Source organism: Haplochromis burtoni, unplaced genomic scaffold, assembly GCF_018398535.1.
Source record: "Haplochromis burtoni strain Fernald_Lab_line unplaced genomic scaffold, NCSU_Asbu1 Contig_61, whole genome shotgun sequence".
Classification (NCBI taxonomy): domain Eukaryota; kingdom Metazoa; phylum Chordata; class Actinopteri; order Cichliformes; family Cichlidae; genus Haplochromis; species Haplochromis burtoni.
In genome coordinates this window covers 128,170-141,455 of record NW_024582422.1, presented here as the reverse complement: position 1 = coordinate 141,455, position 13,286 = coordinate 128,170, and the positions used below count along the sequence as shown (strand labels likewise).

The 13,286-nt window shown below is 48.1% G+C and overlaps 1 protein-coding gene across 5 annotated transcripts in view; it reads left to right on the top strand.

Moving 5' to 3' along the window:
• The window catches only part of frem1b (Fras1 related extracellular matrix 1b), a 51,033-nt gene extending 37,843 nt beyond the window's left edge, over positions 1–13,190 (top strand). For 4 of the 5 annotated variants that reach the window (XM_042221112.1, XM_014333752.2, XM_042221113.1 and 1 more), the window contains 15 exons: positions 1,232–1,373; positions 1,885–2,089; positions 2,543–2,807; positions 5,974–6,394; positions 8,264–8,465; positions 8,589–8,733; positions 8,848–8,977; positions 9,267–9,339; positions 9,437–9,586; positions 9,819–10,141; positions 10,370–10,423; positions 10,518–10,679; positions 10,831–10,949; positions 11,401–11,486; positions 12,283–13,190. In XM_042221112.1, the coding sequence (XP_042077046.1) occupies positions 1,232–1,373; positions 1,885–2,089; positions 2,543–2,807; positions 5,974–6,394; positions 8,264–8,465; positions 8,589–8,733; positions 8,848–8,977; positions 9,267–9,339; positions 9,437–9,586; positions 9,819–10,141; positions 10,370–10,423; positions 10,518–10,679; positions 10,831–10,949; positions 11,401–11,486; positions 12,283–12,491 (2,686 nt within the window). In that variant the 3' untranslated portion in view covers positions 12,492–13,190. The remainder of the gene's footprint in view (positions 1–1,231; positions 1,374–1,884; positions 2,090–2,542; positions 2,808–5,973; positions 6,395–8,263; positions 8,466–8,588; positions 8,734–8,847; positions 8,978–9,266; positions 9,340–9,436; positions 9,587–9,818; positions 10,142–10,369; positions 10,424–10,517; positions 10,680–10,830; positions 10,950–11,400; positions 11,487–12,282) is intronic. The other variant, XM_042221114.1, reaches the window with a different exon arrangement.
• The last annotated feature ends 96 nt before the right edge of the window (positions 13,191–13,286 follow it).

Sequence of the window (13,286 nt, the reverse complement as noted above, 5' to 3'; positions counted from 1 at the left end):
AGAAACAAGTGCAGTAAATTCTTAATACGGCGTAAAAACTCTAAAAATAAAAGTTTATGTGTGATGCTCAGTCCAGGTGTTTCCACCTCACACCTGTACCTCTGTTGTTCCTCTGCAGTCTGAGCGTTGGACCCTAAAAGTTGAAATTCAGAAATCTCTCCGGCTCCGATCGCGTCACCTTTTGAGCTGTTTAGAATTTTTTGTGTTGTTTGGGTGTTCGGATATTCGTTTAAGTCCTGAACTGTCAGCAGACGTCCGGTTTAACATCTGTCTGCAGCTGCTGTGTAATCCAGAGCATTTGGGGAGGGGGTGGTAGGTGCATGTGACCTGTGACCCCCCTCCCCCCCCATCCTTAGTGTTTTCATTCCACTGATTGTGAATTTGCATCCTTGACTGGGCTCCCACCCACTGTCCCTCACCCCCTCCCCTGCGCCGTCCCCAGATCAGCTGTGTTGGTGGGGGTGGAGGTTGCTGGCGGAGGCTGAGCTGGTGCTGTAAAGGCCGCCGAGGCAGAAATAATACAGAGACTTGGCAGATGCCGGCCGCCTTGTTTTCCCGTTTCCTGCAGGATGGACGTGGCAGCTTCGCTCCTGCGTGGATTTTACTTCCGAGTGAAGAAGCAGCCAGATGGTTCCTGATGTTCAACACCGCCCCACCTCAAAAAAAACAAAAAAGACCCCAGCGCCACCAACATCTCCACCATCCCACAGGAAAAGCCTGCTCACACAAACCTTCACCCTCCTGCTCGTGACTCACATCAAACGGCTTCTGTTCGTGTTTTCTTCGAATCCTGTAGGGCGAAACGTGTTTGATGATAAAAATAAAGCAAGATGTTTTTAAAGTCAGAAATATTTTTTATTAAAGTCATCCAGAGTGCAGCTAAAAGATGAAGCTGAAGCAGACCAATATTTTCTGTTCTCCACCTCTGCACTTCACCTCAGAGATGTTGGTTCGCTCTTGGTGTTGTGACATACAGATGCTCTTAGAGGGTCAGTGTCATTACCTCCTCTCTGTCTGCAGTTTTGTTGCACAGGAAACAAGTTTAAGTGAACTTTTGTCTCACTCTGAACACAGATCTGCCAGGAGGGGGCACTCAAACATCTGTTTAACTTTAAGTTAAACAGATGTTTGAGTTGAACTCCATGCAGGATGGAAGTTATGAGCATGCTGAGAACAGAAAAACGTGCTTGACCACAAACGTAATGAGAAATTTTCTTCTGTGGTGTTTCAGGAATGCTGGACTGCAGGTGGACTCAGGTGAGCTCAGGGTGATCTCCAGTGTGGTTCTGGAGGCTGAGGACCTGGACACGCCCCCAGAACAGGTGTACTACTTCCTTAATGTTGCTCCGCGGTTTGGAAAACTGCAGCTGAAGGTGTGTGTGTGTGTGTTTGTGCATGCGTGTGTGTGTTTACTGAGTTTTACTTCTATAATAAGCAAAGATTTCAGTTTGAGTTGTTTCCAGGTTAAAAGTTTAAAGAGGAGGGGGGGAAGGAAAGAAGGAAGAATTAAAGGAGGAAAGGGAAGGAAAAAGAAAGGAACAAGGGAGGATGAGAGGAGTAGAGGAAGGAAGGAAGGATTGAAAGACTAAGGATGGAATCAAGATGAGGAAAATAATTAGAAAAGGAGAAAATGAAGGAAAGGAGGAGTGAAGGGAGGATGAAGACAACAAATGGTAGAATAAAGTAAGGGAATAAGAGCGGAAAGAGAAAGGAACGAGAGGAGTGAAGGATGGGAGGGGAAGTGGCAGAAACAGGAAGTCAGGTGTGTGTTTGTGCAGGTGTTAAATCCTCCTGATTAAATTGTGACCTGAGGCTGATGTGAGACGTTGAAGGTGACTTGTCTTCCTGCTGCGTCTCTTCCTGATCCGAGCGTCTCGCCCGCAGACGACGTCGGGGTGGAACGAGCTGACGGCGGGTCAGAACTTCACACAGGGCGACGTGGAGATGAACCGACTGTGGTACCAACACACCGCCGCCACCAACGCAGCCGGCTTTAAAGGTCACGACAGCTTCCGCTTCACCCTCAGCGACCTGGACAACGAGTCTCCGGCTCAGAGCTTCTTCATCTCTGTGCACGTGATGCAGAAAGGTCAGAGGTCACAGAGAGTTTTAATGCAGAGAATTCAGCAGTAACACTTTTATCCAGGTCATGATTTTATTTCATGTTTTCTCGCACTCACACACACACTCACTCAAACACACACACACACAGGGCCCTGTGTGGCCCTGTTTCATTCATTATTGAGCGCGCCCCCTTCCTGCCGGTTTTACCAGTCGGATGAACACGCTGCCGTGGGTCTGCGGCCCTTCTGGCTTGGCGCCCTGTGATCCTGGAGGAACAGAGAGGTGAGAAATGGCCGACCTCCTCGGCTGCTGAATAATTAATGGCGGGGAGGTGGAGCAGCTGTGGAGGGCGCCTCCTCACCTCCTCTGGGTGCTTTTTAGTTGAAAAGTTTAACTTGGGCCCTGACTGTCACATGTATTATGTAGGCAATCGCTCGGTCCCCTCTGACACCTGAACGCTCCCTCTGACTGCCTCCAGGGGACGTCGTGGTGCTGAGCAGGCCGGTGCACCTGAGGGAGGGGCAGCGTGTCGTCCTGAACACTGACATCCTGCTGGCATCAGACTCGACTGGCCGGCCCGAGGAGCTGGTCTACACGGTGTCTGACCCGCCGCGTCACGGCCTCGTCCACGCCGTCCACCGGCCTGGAGTCCCGCTACTCAGCTTCACCCAGCTGGACGTGGCCGCGCACCGAGTCTGCTACACCCACGACAACAGCCATGATGCCGAGGCTGACTCCTTCAGGTGAGAGTTGGAGCTCAGAGCAGCTTCTTTTAATGACAGCTGCTGTGCAGGTGAAGGCGGAGCCTGATTTTTAAAAAAACAAACACTCCGGGTTTTCTCTCTGCTCTTTTTCCAAGAACTGTTACAGTGCAATCTGTCAGCTTTCAAACCGTTGCTGTGTGTTTGTGTGTTAGACACGGTGTGTTCTTTAGTATATTTAAGTTTACCCCACTTGCCCTCCGAGGTCATCTGCTAGTGTTCTCCGGACCAATTCCTTGATTTAAGGACACTTCCTGGAGGTTCTTTTCTGACCATGCATTAAAGATTTAAGATGCTTGCTGGAACTCCGTCACTGTGTCGAAACACTGAATCTCAACTTGAGATGGCCGCTCCTCCCTGAGCCTGGTTCTGCCGGAGGTTTCTTCCTGTTAAAAGGGAGTTTTTCCTTCCCACTGTCGCCAAAGTGCTTGCTCATAGGGGGTCATATGATTGTTGGGTTTTTCTCTGTTGTTATTATTGTAGGATCTACACTTACAATATAAAGTGCCTTGAGGCGACTGTTGTTGTGATTTGCGCTGTTAAATATAAATAAAATTGAATTGAGCTCTGCAGGTGGTAGCTCTGGTTCTGCTCACAAACGGTCCTCCTGCTGCAGGTTCTGGTTAGAAGAAGCTTCCAAAACAGAACGAGGAGGAGGTTGAGTGATATTGAGGACCAACAGGAACCTGACCAACCAGCATGTCAGATGGCAACTATTAAACACAGTGAATTTTCAAAATAAAAGTGATGCTTTCAGAGTGGTCAAGGTCTTATGAAGTTTTAAAACCCTGTTGTTGTTAAATAAGAAATCTAATTGTCAAGAAGAATATTTTAGTCCTTAAATCACTTTGTGTCCAGATACAAGTTACAATGACAGAATAAAATGGTTGTTTGTGATGATGAATAAAAGGCTGAGGATCCTGTGAAAATCTGCACACTGTGAGAGGAGAATTCTTCTAGCCCCCCCCCCCCCCCCCCCCCCCCCCCCACACCACACCACACACACACCTCCCCAACACACCCACACACACACACACACACACACACACACACACACACACACACACACACACACACACAAAACTATCACACACAACATTTGGCCAACAAAAGAAAACTGGGCACGGAGACGAGAGGAAAAAAGGCTCAGCATCAGGAGACGAGAGGCTTTCTCTGCTGCAGTATGTTTATCTGCTTTTCCAGCCAATTTGGCAGCGGTTAGGGTTTTGAGGAGGAGGAGGGGAGCATGCTGGTGTGTGCAGACCCCGGGTTTGTCACCCAGACCTCTGCTGCCCCAGCCGGCTGGCTATCTGGCTCCAGAACACCCATCAGATCACAGCCAAGACTGAGAGAGAGAGCCACACTCTGACGGCTTCCAGAGCAGCTGAATTATAATGAATTACAGTAGTCCAGCCTGGAAATAATAAATACATGAACTAGTTCTTCTGCATCACTCTGAGACAGGGTGTTTCTAATTTTAGAGATCCTGCACAAATGTTCTTCCATTTGTCCTACATATTTGTTTAATATAGTTTGTTTAACTGAATGACATGCTGGTCTGGTGTTACTGGAGTAAGTATCTGGTTAGATACCATATTTGTAAGATTTTAGGTTTGAGTACAATAACCTCGGTTTTATGTGAATTTAGAAGCAGAAAATTAGAGGTCATCCAGGTCTTTGTCTTTAACACATCCCTGCAGTTTAAGTAGTTGGTGTGTGTTATCTGGCTTCACACAGAAAGTTGGGTGTCATCTGCATAGTGTAAGAGTGTGCTGTGTTTCCTGTTGAGCTCCAGCTGATTATGTCTGTTTAAGTTGTGGCTGTGTAGAACCGATAGCGAGTGAGGTCATCGTTTATCATCAAACATCAATTGAACGGAATAAAACCTGTGATAAGCTGCGGGAATTAATAACTGCTTTCGCCGATTAGATTCCTCCATCAGCTGACTCCAGTGGTTGTAGCTGTGGTACATGAATGTGGATAACTGATAATTGAACACTTTCTTTACTACCTCACACCTCAGTACCTGCATTCATGTTAGAGCTATACGAATGACTTTAATTTATTGATGTTTTCATTTTGTGTATTTTCTTTTTGATTGGCTGCTGGGGGGCAGTAATTTCCAGACTTTTGAGAGGAAGTATTTCTTATCTTGCGAGGTTTACAGTTAGAGTTTAGGCTTCAACTACACTGGATTTCCTTTAATTCTGATCACGTTCCTAGTATCGGAATCAGATCTGGAATCAGAATCGGGGTGAAACAGCTTTCATCAGCGTAAGTCTGTCAGCTTTAGAAGGCACAGACAAACTCAGTCTCATGTAGTTTAGACCACTACAGTTATATATTCAAGGAGGAGGAAATGTCCCCTTTTTAACTTCGAAAAACATCAAAATAAGGTCACAAAGATAAGATCACGAACAGCCCGACGAGTCAGAAGATGAAGAAAAACCAGTTTGAACATCGTGTCTCAGTTTCCTACAGTTAGTGTGTCTCTGTCATGGAACAACAGAAATATTTAGCCTCAATCAAAAACTAGTAATGATGTGAAAATCTTTTATTCTTCAACATTAACGCTGGCTGCTTTTAAAGGACCCTCTGAAAGGCCGGATTTGGCCCCCGGGCCACATGTTTGACACCCTGTTTTAGAGCTTGAGCTGTGGCTGGATTTACCTTTTAACTGATGATGTGTGTTAGGACTCAGGTGCACACGTGTGTGTGTGTGTGTGTGTGTGTGTGTGTGTGTGTGTGTGTGTGTGTGTGTGTGTGCGTCTTATTAGAAAAATAACAACAACGTTGGCACGACAGCGACCGACAACCAGAGCACGGCCGTCCCTGGGCAAACGTGGACACTACTGCAGCCAGATGTTACACCAGGACTGTGTGTGTGTGTGTAGGCCTGGGGCAGTTTGTCAGCTGCAGGGCTGAGAGGCAGATTGTGTTGGCAAAGAGCAGAGAGGACAAAACACACACACACACACACACACACACACACACACACACACACAGACACACACTGGTTTGGGGGACACTGCCTCAACCTGAGGACAATGTCCTGTATAACATGTTCTCCCATCGGGAGGCGCTGCAGAACTGAGTTGAAGCTAAATATCAGATCAGTTTCTAACTGCTTCCACTCTTCTCTCCTCAGTTTTGTTGTTACAAACGGTGACTCGTCTCGCAGCTCCACCCTCCACTTCACCATCGAGCATGGTGACCGCATCCCGCCCACCCTCAGCCGCAACGTTGGCCTCCGGCTGCAGGATGGCTCCACAGTGACCATTACTTCGGACCAGCTGCAGCTCACCGACCCCGACACTACCACCGCCAACCTGGGATACGTCATCACGCAGCTGCCGCAGCACGGGAAGCTGCTGCTGAGAGGCACGCCACTACCCTCGCCGCCCCGGTTCTCCCAGACGGACGTGGACGACCTCCACCTGACTTACCAACACGACCCGAGCAGCCCTGCGAAGATCGACGGGTTCTACTTTATGCCGAGCGACGGACACAACAGGGGCTACCTGGAGTTTGGGCAGCTGAGGGAGGAGCCTGCTGTGTTTGACATACAGGTGAGCCACGAACGCACAACACAACTCAGAGGAAGTAACAGGAAGTAACACAACACAGGAAGTCTGAACATTTCAGTTCAATTTTACTTATATAACCAAAAATCACATCAACAGTCACCTCAAGGCGGTTTTTTGATAAGGTAAAGATTCTACAATAATACAAAGTAAACCTCAACAACCACGTGACCCCTGTGACGGGGGGACAGTGGGAAGGAAAAACTCAATTTAATCAGGCAGAAAACTCCAGCAGAACCAAACACTGACTGCAGGGTCAGAGGTCAGTGTGGCTCAATCCACAGGTAGAATTACTCTATTCATCTCACAGCAGAAACGCGAAATTTTAATAATAACTAAAGCAGGTCAGACGGAGCCCAACAAACAACGATCTGGACCTCTGCACACGGCTTCAAACCAGCAACTTCCAGCAGTGAAAATGGACCAAACACAGGAGGTGCTGGTCCTGATCTGGAACCAGTTCCAGGTTTCCACTAAAAGCCTGATTTTGACCCAGAGTTGGATTCCTCCCCACAGGTTACCTGCTGACGGGCAGCCAGGTGGCTAACACCATCGCCTCGAGCCTCTGGAGGCCACCTGTGATTGGACCAAACATCGAATAGTTTGTGTGTGAGAAGGATATCAATGAAGAGAGAGTGTGTTGTGTGTGTGTGTGTGTGTGTGTGTGTGTGTGTGTGTGTGTGTGTGTGTGTGTGTGGTGTGTGTGTTGTGTTTGTTTTTTTTTTTGTGTGTGTGTGTGTGTGTGTGTGTGTGTGAAAAGCCATTAGAGCAGGGAGCATCCATGAAAAGCAGCAGAGGATCCGCTCACAGAGGAGCTGCTCATGCCTGCAGCACAAATCTCTGACCTGATGATGACGTAGATTTTATGTCTGTTTGTGTTTGGACATAACAGATGCGACCCGGATGAATGAAACAGGGCTCCTTCCTCTGTTCTTTAAAATATTAGAAACCGAAAAAGCTGCAGATCACTGAGATATTAAAGGACCTTGTCTTATTCAGATGTTCTGTTCCTGCTCTGAAAATGAATTACACACACCAAAAAAGAGCTGAAGTCAGAGGATGGCATAAGCTTCATCAGTGTCAGCAGAATCATCCATGAACAGACTCATACATAGGACATCGGTGACACCTTGTGGTCAGGCAACTGAACTGCAGGCAGAGAGAGCGAGAGAGATGGGTAAAATAACACACACTGATCAGTTTCTGCTGCTTCAGAAAGTTCTCTGAAATATCCAGAACCTAAAAATCCTGAGATGAAGTGCAGCAGGCCTTTTCAGGAAAAGGAGGCACTGAGAGAACGAGGGGGAGATGATTTGTGCTCAGTTTGATGACAACAGCAGCGTAAAAGCTCCTTCCACCGACCGCCTCTGCTCAGATCTTAAATCAGGATGACAAAGGATGACCTGAAGCTCCGCCAACACGTGATGTCACATGCTGCTGTTTCTGATGTCACTTCCTCCATCACCTTTCAATCTGTCGTTTCCACAGATTTGAGTTTCTGTAAAGTGCTGACAGAGCGACGCTTTCTTGGGAAGCCGTAAGCCTGACTGAAGCCCGACTGTTATCTCTGCATGACCAACAAATCATCCTCATCCTCTCCTCTGAACTTAGTCTGAAGACACGTTCCAGAAAACACTGTTTGTTAAAATTTTCATTCAGGTCCTGAAGTGAGATGATGAGTTGATGACGGATGCACAAACGAAGTGTTTCCCTAAAGAAAATAAAAAAGTTTTTTGTGTGTGTTTGACTCGTTTGGTTTCTTTTCGATTCCTGCTGCTCAGTTTCCTCTGATCTTCGTCCCCCTGAAGTGCTCGCTGTTTCTGTGTTACTGATTTAACTTCCTGCTGTGTTCAGGTGGATTGGGTCGACCGGACGCCTCCCACTCTGACCACCAGGGGGAGTCCCAGCACCGTGGTGGATCTGGGCGGCGGCCGTTACGGAATCTTCATCACCAGCAGAGAGCTGCAGGCCTCAGACCCTGACAGCCCCACAGAGGAGCTCGAGTTCTCCATCAGCAGACCTCCACTCTTAGGATACCTGGAGAACGCCGCCACAGGTGTGCGAGGAAACTGATGGTTGCTTACACAGGCTCACCTGTGCAGGGCTCACGTGCTTCTCCTACTGTGCAGTCAGATTAAAAGCCTTCCTTCTCTTCCTCTTCCTTCTCTCGCTCCATCAGGGTCGTACATCAAAGGTCGTTTCACGCAGCGTGACGTGGATCGGCGAGCTGTGATGTTCGTCCTCCCCGCTGACGTGGAAGTGACGTCTGACAGCTTCCTGTTTGTCCTCAGAGATCCGGCAGGAAACAGCGCGTTGCCTCAGACGTACGTTACATCACATCCTGTCTGTCTGCTCGTGGTTACTCTGTGAACATAAATGAAACCTTCGGTCAGGTGGGGGTGCTGTCTGACTCTAACAACCTCTTCTTTTTCCTGCAGGCTGGAGCTGTCCTGGTCTCGAGTGGAGCTGTCGGCGACCTGCTACAGAACCTGTGAGACGGCCGGGATACTTCAGATCCGCGTGCAGCGCAGCGGGAGGAGCGCTGACCCTGCCTACGTCGCCATCCAGGTCACGCCTCGCCCGCCTCCTGGTTTATAATATATTAAACAGGAAGTTCCTAACCGCTTTGTCTGCTCAGATTCTGTTTTAAGTCTGAGTGCAATCGCAGACTCTCAGATGTCTTCCTGAGCGTTTCTCAGTTTTCAAGCCGCTGTGGTAAACCTGCGAAAGACTCCAGCTTTTACGAACTCTGACTTAGATTAAAAGCAGCTGAGAATAGAGTGAAGCCGACGTGTAACGAGCAGGAAGCTGTAGCTCGGTTTGTTTTGGACTAAAATCCTGACGTCTTCTTCTTCAGGTGGACGAAGGATCAGCCAAAGCTGGCAGAGATTTCACTCACAGCACTGCGAGTCTCATCCAGTTCGATCCAGGTCTGACCGCCGCTTGGACTTTCACCGCCTCATCATGTGACCTGTTGTGGCGCAGCGTGCAGTCCTGGTCTAACAGCTGTTTTTTGTTGTGCTTTAGGTGTGAAGGTGAAAACCTGGAACATTTACTTGATTGACGACGGCCTGGAAGAAAACCACGAGAGCTTCACGGTCACGCTGAGAAACCCCCAGAACGCCGTTCTGGGACCAAGGAGCTCGGCCACCGTGGAGATCATCGACCCCCGCCGAGGTGACATGATTGATCTGATCAATGAGTCCAATGAATGAATGAGTTTAACTCTACAAACTGAGAAATAAATACAATAAATTGTCTGTGAGTGGGATTTAAAAATGATTCCAGTCGATTTGAAATGAAAACTGCTGCTCCATCAAACCATCCTCACACCATCACAGTTAGGACTTTAAGCCGCTGGTCAGTCTTAGATTCGACTGAATGTTAAAGGATTGCTTCTGTGTCTCAGGAAGCTGTGACCCAGACGACCTGTGGGTAGAAGATGATCAGCGCCCCCTTACTCCTACTCCTCCCCCTCTCCCTCCTCAGCTCCCTGATCCTCTGCAGCAAGAGGAGGAAGAGGAGGTTCCGGTCATCAATATAGAGGCGGAGCTGCTGTGGGAGAACCAGCTTCACCCGCCCCGAGGAGACGTCCCGAATCGACATCACCTGGACTACAAAGAGGTGGAGCCACGAGACCCAGAGCCCCACAGCAATGGCTACACCCCCCACAGCAGCCACCTAAACATTCAGCAGCACACTGGAAGCAGTACTGGGAACACTGGGAGCACGGTGAGACACAGACAGAACATGAATCTGAGTTCTTTAAACTTTAAACAGTCAGAGTGAACGATTGTCACACGATCGTAACAAATCAGCGAACAGGAAGTTGGGCTCAGATGGGCACCGCCTGCGCTCTCAAACAATATCTGTTCACAGATTTGTGATCCATTTTCTCGTCTGTGTGTGTTTGTGTGAGTGTGTCTTTCTGTAAATTCTGAACTTTGTGTTGTTGTTCAGGTCCGTCTGTCTGCACAGAGGAGGCCTGAGGACGAGCAGGAGAAGGTTTGGACGGTAAGACACTCAGCCAGTTTATCCAATGACCGACTGAAGCTCACTGTGTTAATGTCTCTTCCTCCTCCTCCTCCTCCCCTCCTTCTTCCTCCAGTTCCACAGTCTGACTCCTCTCCGGCTGGAGGAACTGCAACCGGGCGATGTCGAGTGGAGCTGGTCAGCTCACGGTCGCCCCCTGCAGGAACTCCAAGTTGGAGATTCTCCTCAGATGGCTCATCAAGCTCAGAAACACCAACCCGAGCTCCGCCAGCACAAGGCACACACACACACACCTGCACAATCAATCACAACACCCACACACACACACACACCTGCACACGCACACACACACACACACACACACACACACACACACACACACACACACCGGAGTAACCTTTGACCTCTGGCTATCTGTGTGTGTTCAGGTGGGGAAGTCTGTGAGCAGCTCATGTCCTGATGGCTGGACGCACCACAGGAGACGATGTTACATCCTCAGCCCGTCCGTGGCGAGCTGGGCCAGCGCCGACAGAACCTGCTCGCTGCTGTACAGAAGCCGCTTTCTCCTCTGACTCAGTTTCTGTTCTGTTTCCGGTTTGCTGATTGATCTTTGGTTTCAGATTTGGTCACTCAGCTGAGATGTGACACAAGTCAGAATCATCACTGATGTCCATGACATGTTTAAAACATGACCATGAGTCTCGCTGTAACACATCTGACGGTTTAAAGGAGGTCCTCACAGAGTTTCTTCCAGCTGTGCGTGGCAAACAGCCTGCAGCTGCAAAGCAAGAAAAAGATTTTGAACCATCGCAGTGACTGTTTGATTTTTATTTTAACTTCATGAGCATTTGAAAACTGTGCTTCATTTAATTAAGGCAACGATGCTGAGCCAGCCTGAGGTCATGCACCTCTGTGCTGCGCGTATGAGCAGGACGGAAATATTAATCAGTGAAGAACCTGCTCTCTGATGTGACCTTTGCTCTCCTCTCCTCTGGCAGGTTTAACAGCAGCCTGACCGACGTGCACTCCAGGAGAGACGTGAGCTGGCTGTGGAGGTTTGCAGGGAAGAAGCCATTTTGGATCGGTGGGTGTTTCCTCAATAATGATAACCAGTCAATCAAGTTAATTAATAGTTAATTTAGCTGTTTCCTGATGTTTCTTGGCTTTTGGGTCATGTTGACTTTTATCCACATTTAAAGAACTGAAAGTCTGAACAAACCCCAGCAGGCCTCTGCAGTTTGACTGGGAAACAGATTTTATTTCACTGTGTTTTTAGGATGTAGCACAGATATGTGAAACTGTACGCAGGCTGAATCTGGTCCCTCACAGATGTTCACTTTGGGCTCTTAGTAACACCTCGCTGGACCTGCAGGCTCAGAGAGAATCAAAGGTGATGCTGACGTAGGAGGAATAAACGAGCAAAGTTCTGTTTTCAGAAATGTAGAGTCACTTTGAATATGTGGCAAAGAAAGCAAAGCCATTGTCTTTTTTTAAACTCTGTTCTCAGAGCGATCAAGCTGTCATTGTTACCTGGCAGGAGGCTGTGCTGCAGGTAAACTGCAGGATCATTGTCACACAGGTGCTGAGTTTGTTCTCATACACCTGAACACAAAGGAAGCTTTGTGGTGTCGGTGTGGCCCTCTGGATCACTCTTGAATCTGCCATCTTTTGATGCTTTGAACTCTTTGGAAACTTTTAAGCTCGCAAACCTGAGCAGATTTTCTTTATTCATGAGTTTTCGGGCTGATTCTGATGACGATGAAAGGTTTTTGTTTCAGTGACTCTGATTTGGAGCTCCAGTGGATGAAATGTTGTATCCTGAGGCCTGGTGCGTGTCAGGCTTTGCTTCCAGACTGACGGCTCCTCTGTCTGCTCCTCAGGTCTGTCTGGAGGTCCAGGACGCTCATCGTGGGTTGACAGTCGCTCGCTGTCTTCCTCCAGACTGAAGGGGGCGCCGGTGAGCCCCGGTGAGCCCGAGAACGACTCCAACTGTGTGCTGGTTCAAAACCCGAGAAGCTGGATCTCCACGAGCTGCTCTGCAGAAACTCAGCACTCATTCATCTGTTCATCGCCAGCTCAAACTCACTGAGACATTCATAGCCAGTGGCCTTCATATTTAACGTGATGAGGTGATGCTGCTCTGTACATTAGTTTCATACTTTGTCTTAATAAAGCTGCTGCACAAACACAAATATGAGTCAGCAGTTTGGTGACTTCTTTCCTCACATTTTCAGATAGGTTTGTATTACAGTATAAACGGTGTCATTGATTGGAATCAATGTTTAAAGAGAGTTAGCCAGTTTGAACAGATGAGTTTTGACTTGAATGAGAAGAGAGAGCCAGTATTCCTGATATCAGGAGGAAGGGAATTCCAGTGCCGCGGTGCAGAGCGGCTAGAAGGAAGAAATATACAGCTGAGTGTCATCAGCATGACAGTGAAACTTAATATTAAATTTCTGAGTATGTAACCAAGTGGAAGCATGTAAAAAATTAATAGAAAAGGCTCTAATACTGAACCCTGTGGCACACCAGCAGAAACAGAAAATGAACCTAAAAAGTGAAATTTAAGTTGAATGAAATGAGTGCAATCTGAGAGATATGAGGTGAACCAGGCTAGGAGGATATGACTAATGCCAAAGTCTTTTCAGAAGGATAGTGTGGTAAATCAAAGGCTGCAATCAGAGAAGGGTGAGGATGATGAGGACACTGGAGTCACCTGCCATCAGGAGGTTATTGGTCGTTTTTAATATTTTCTGTGCTGTGAAGTGGGCTGCCCTTTGTCTCCGGTTCTGTTCATAATTTTTATGGACAGGATTTCTAGGCGCAGCCAAGTGGCGGAGGGCTTTCGCTTTGGTGGCCTCAGAATCTCATCTCTGATTTTTGC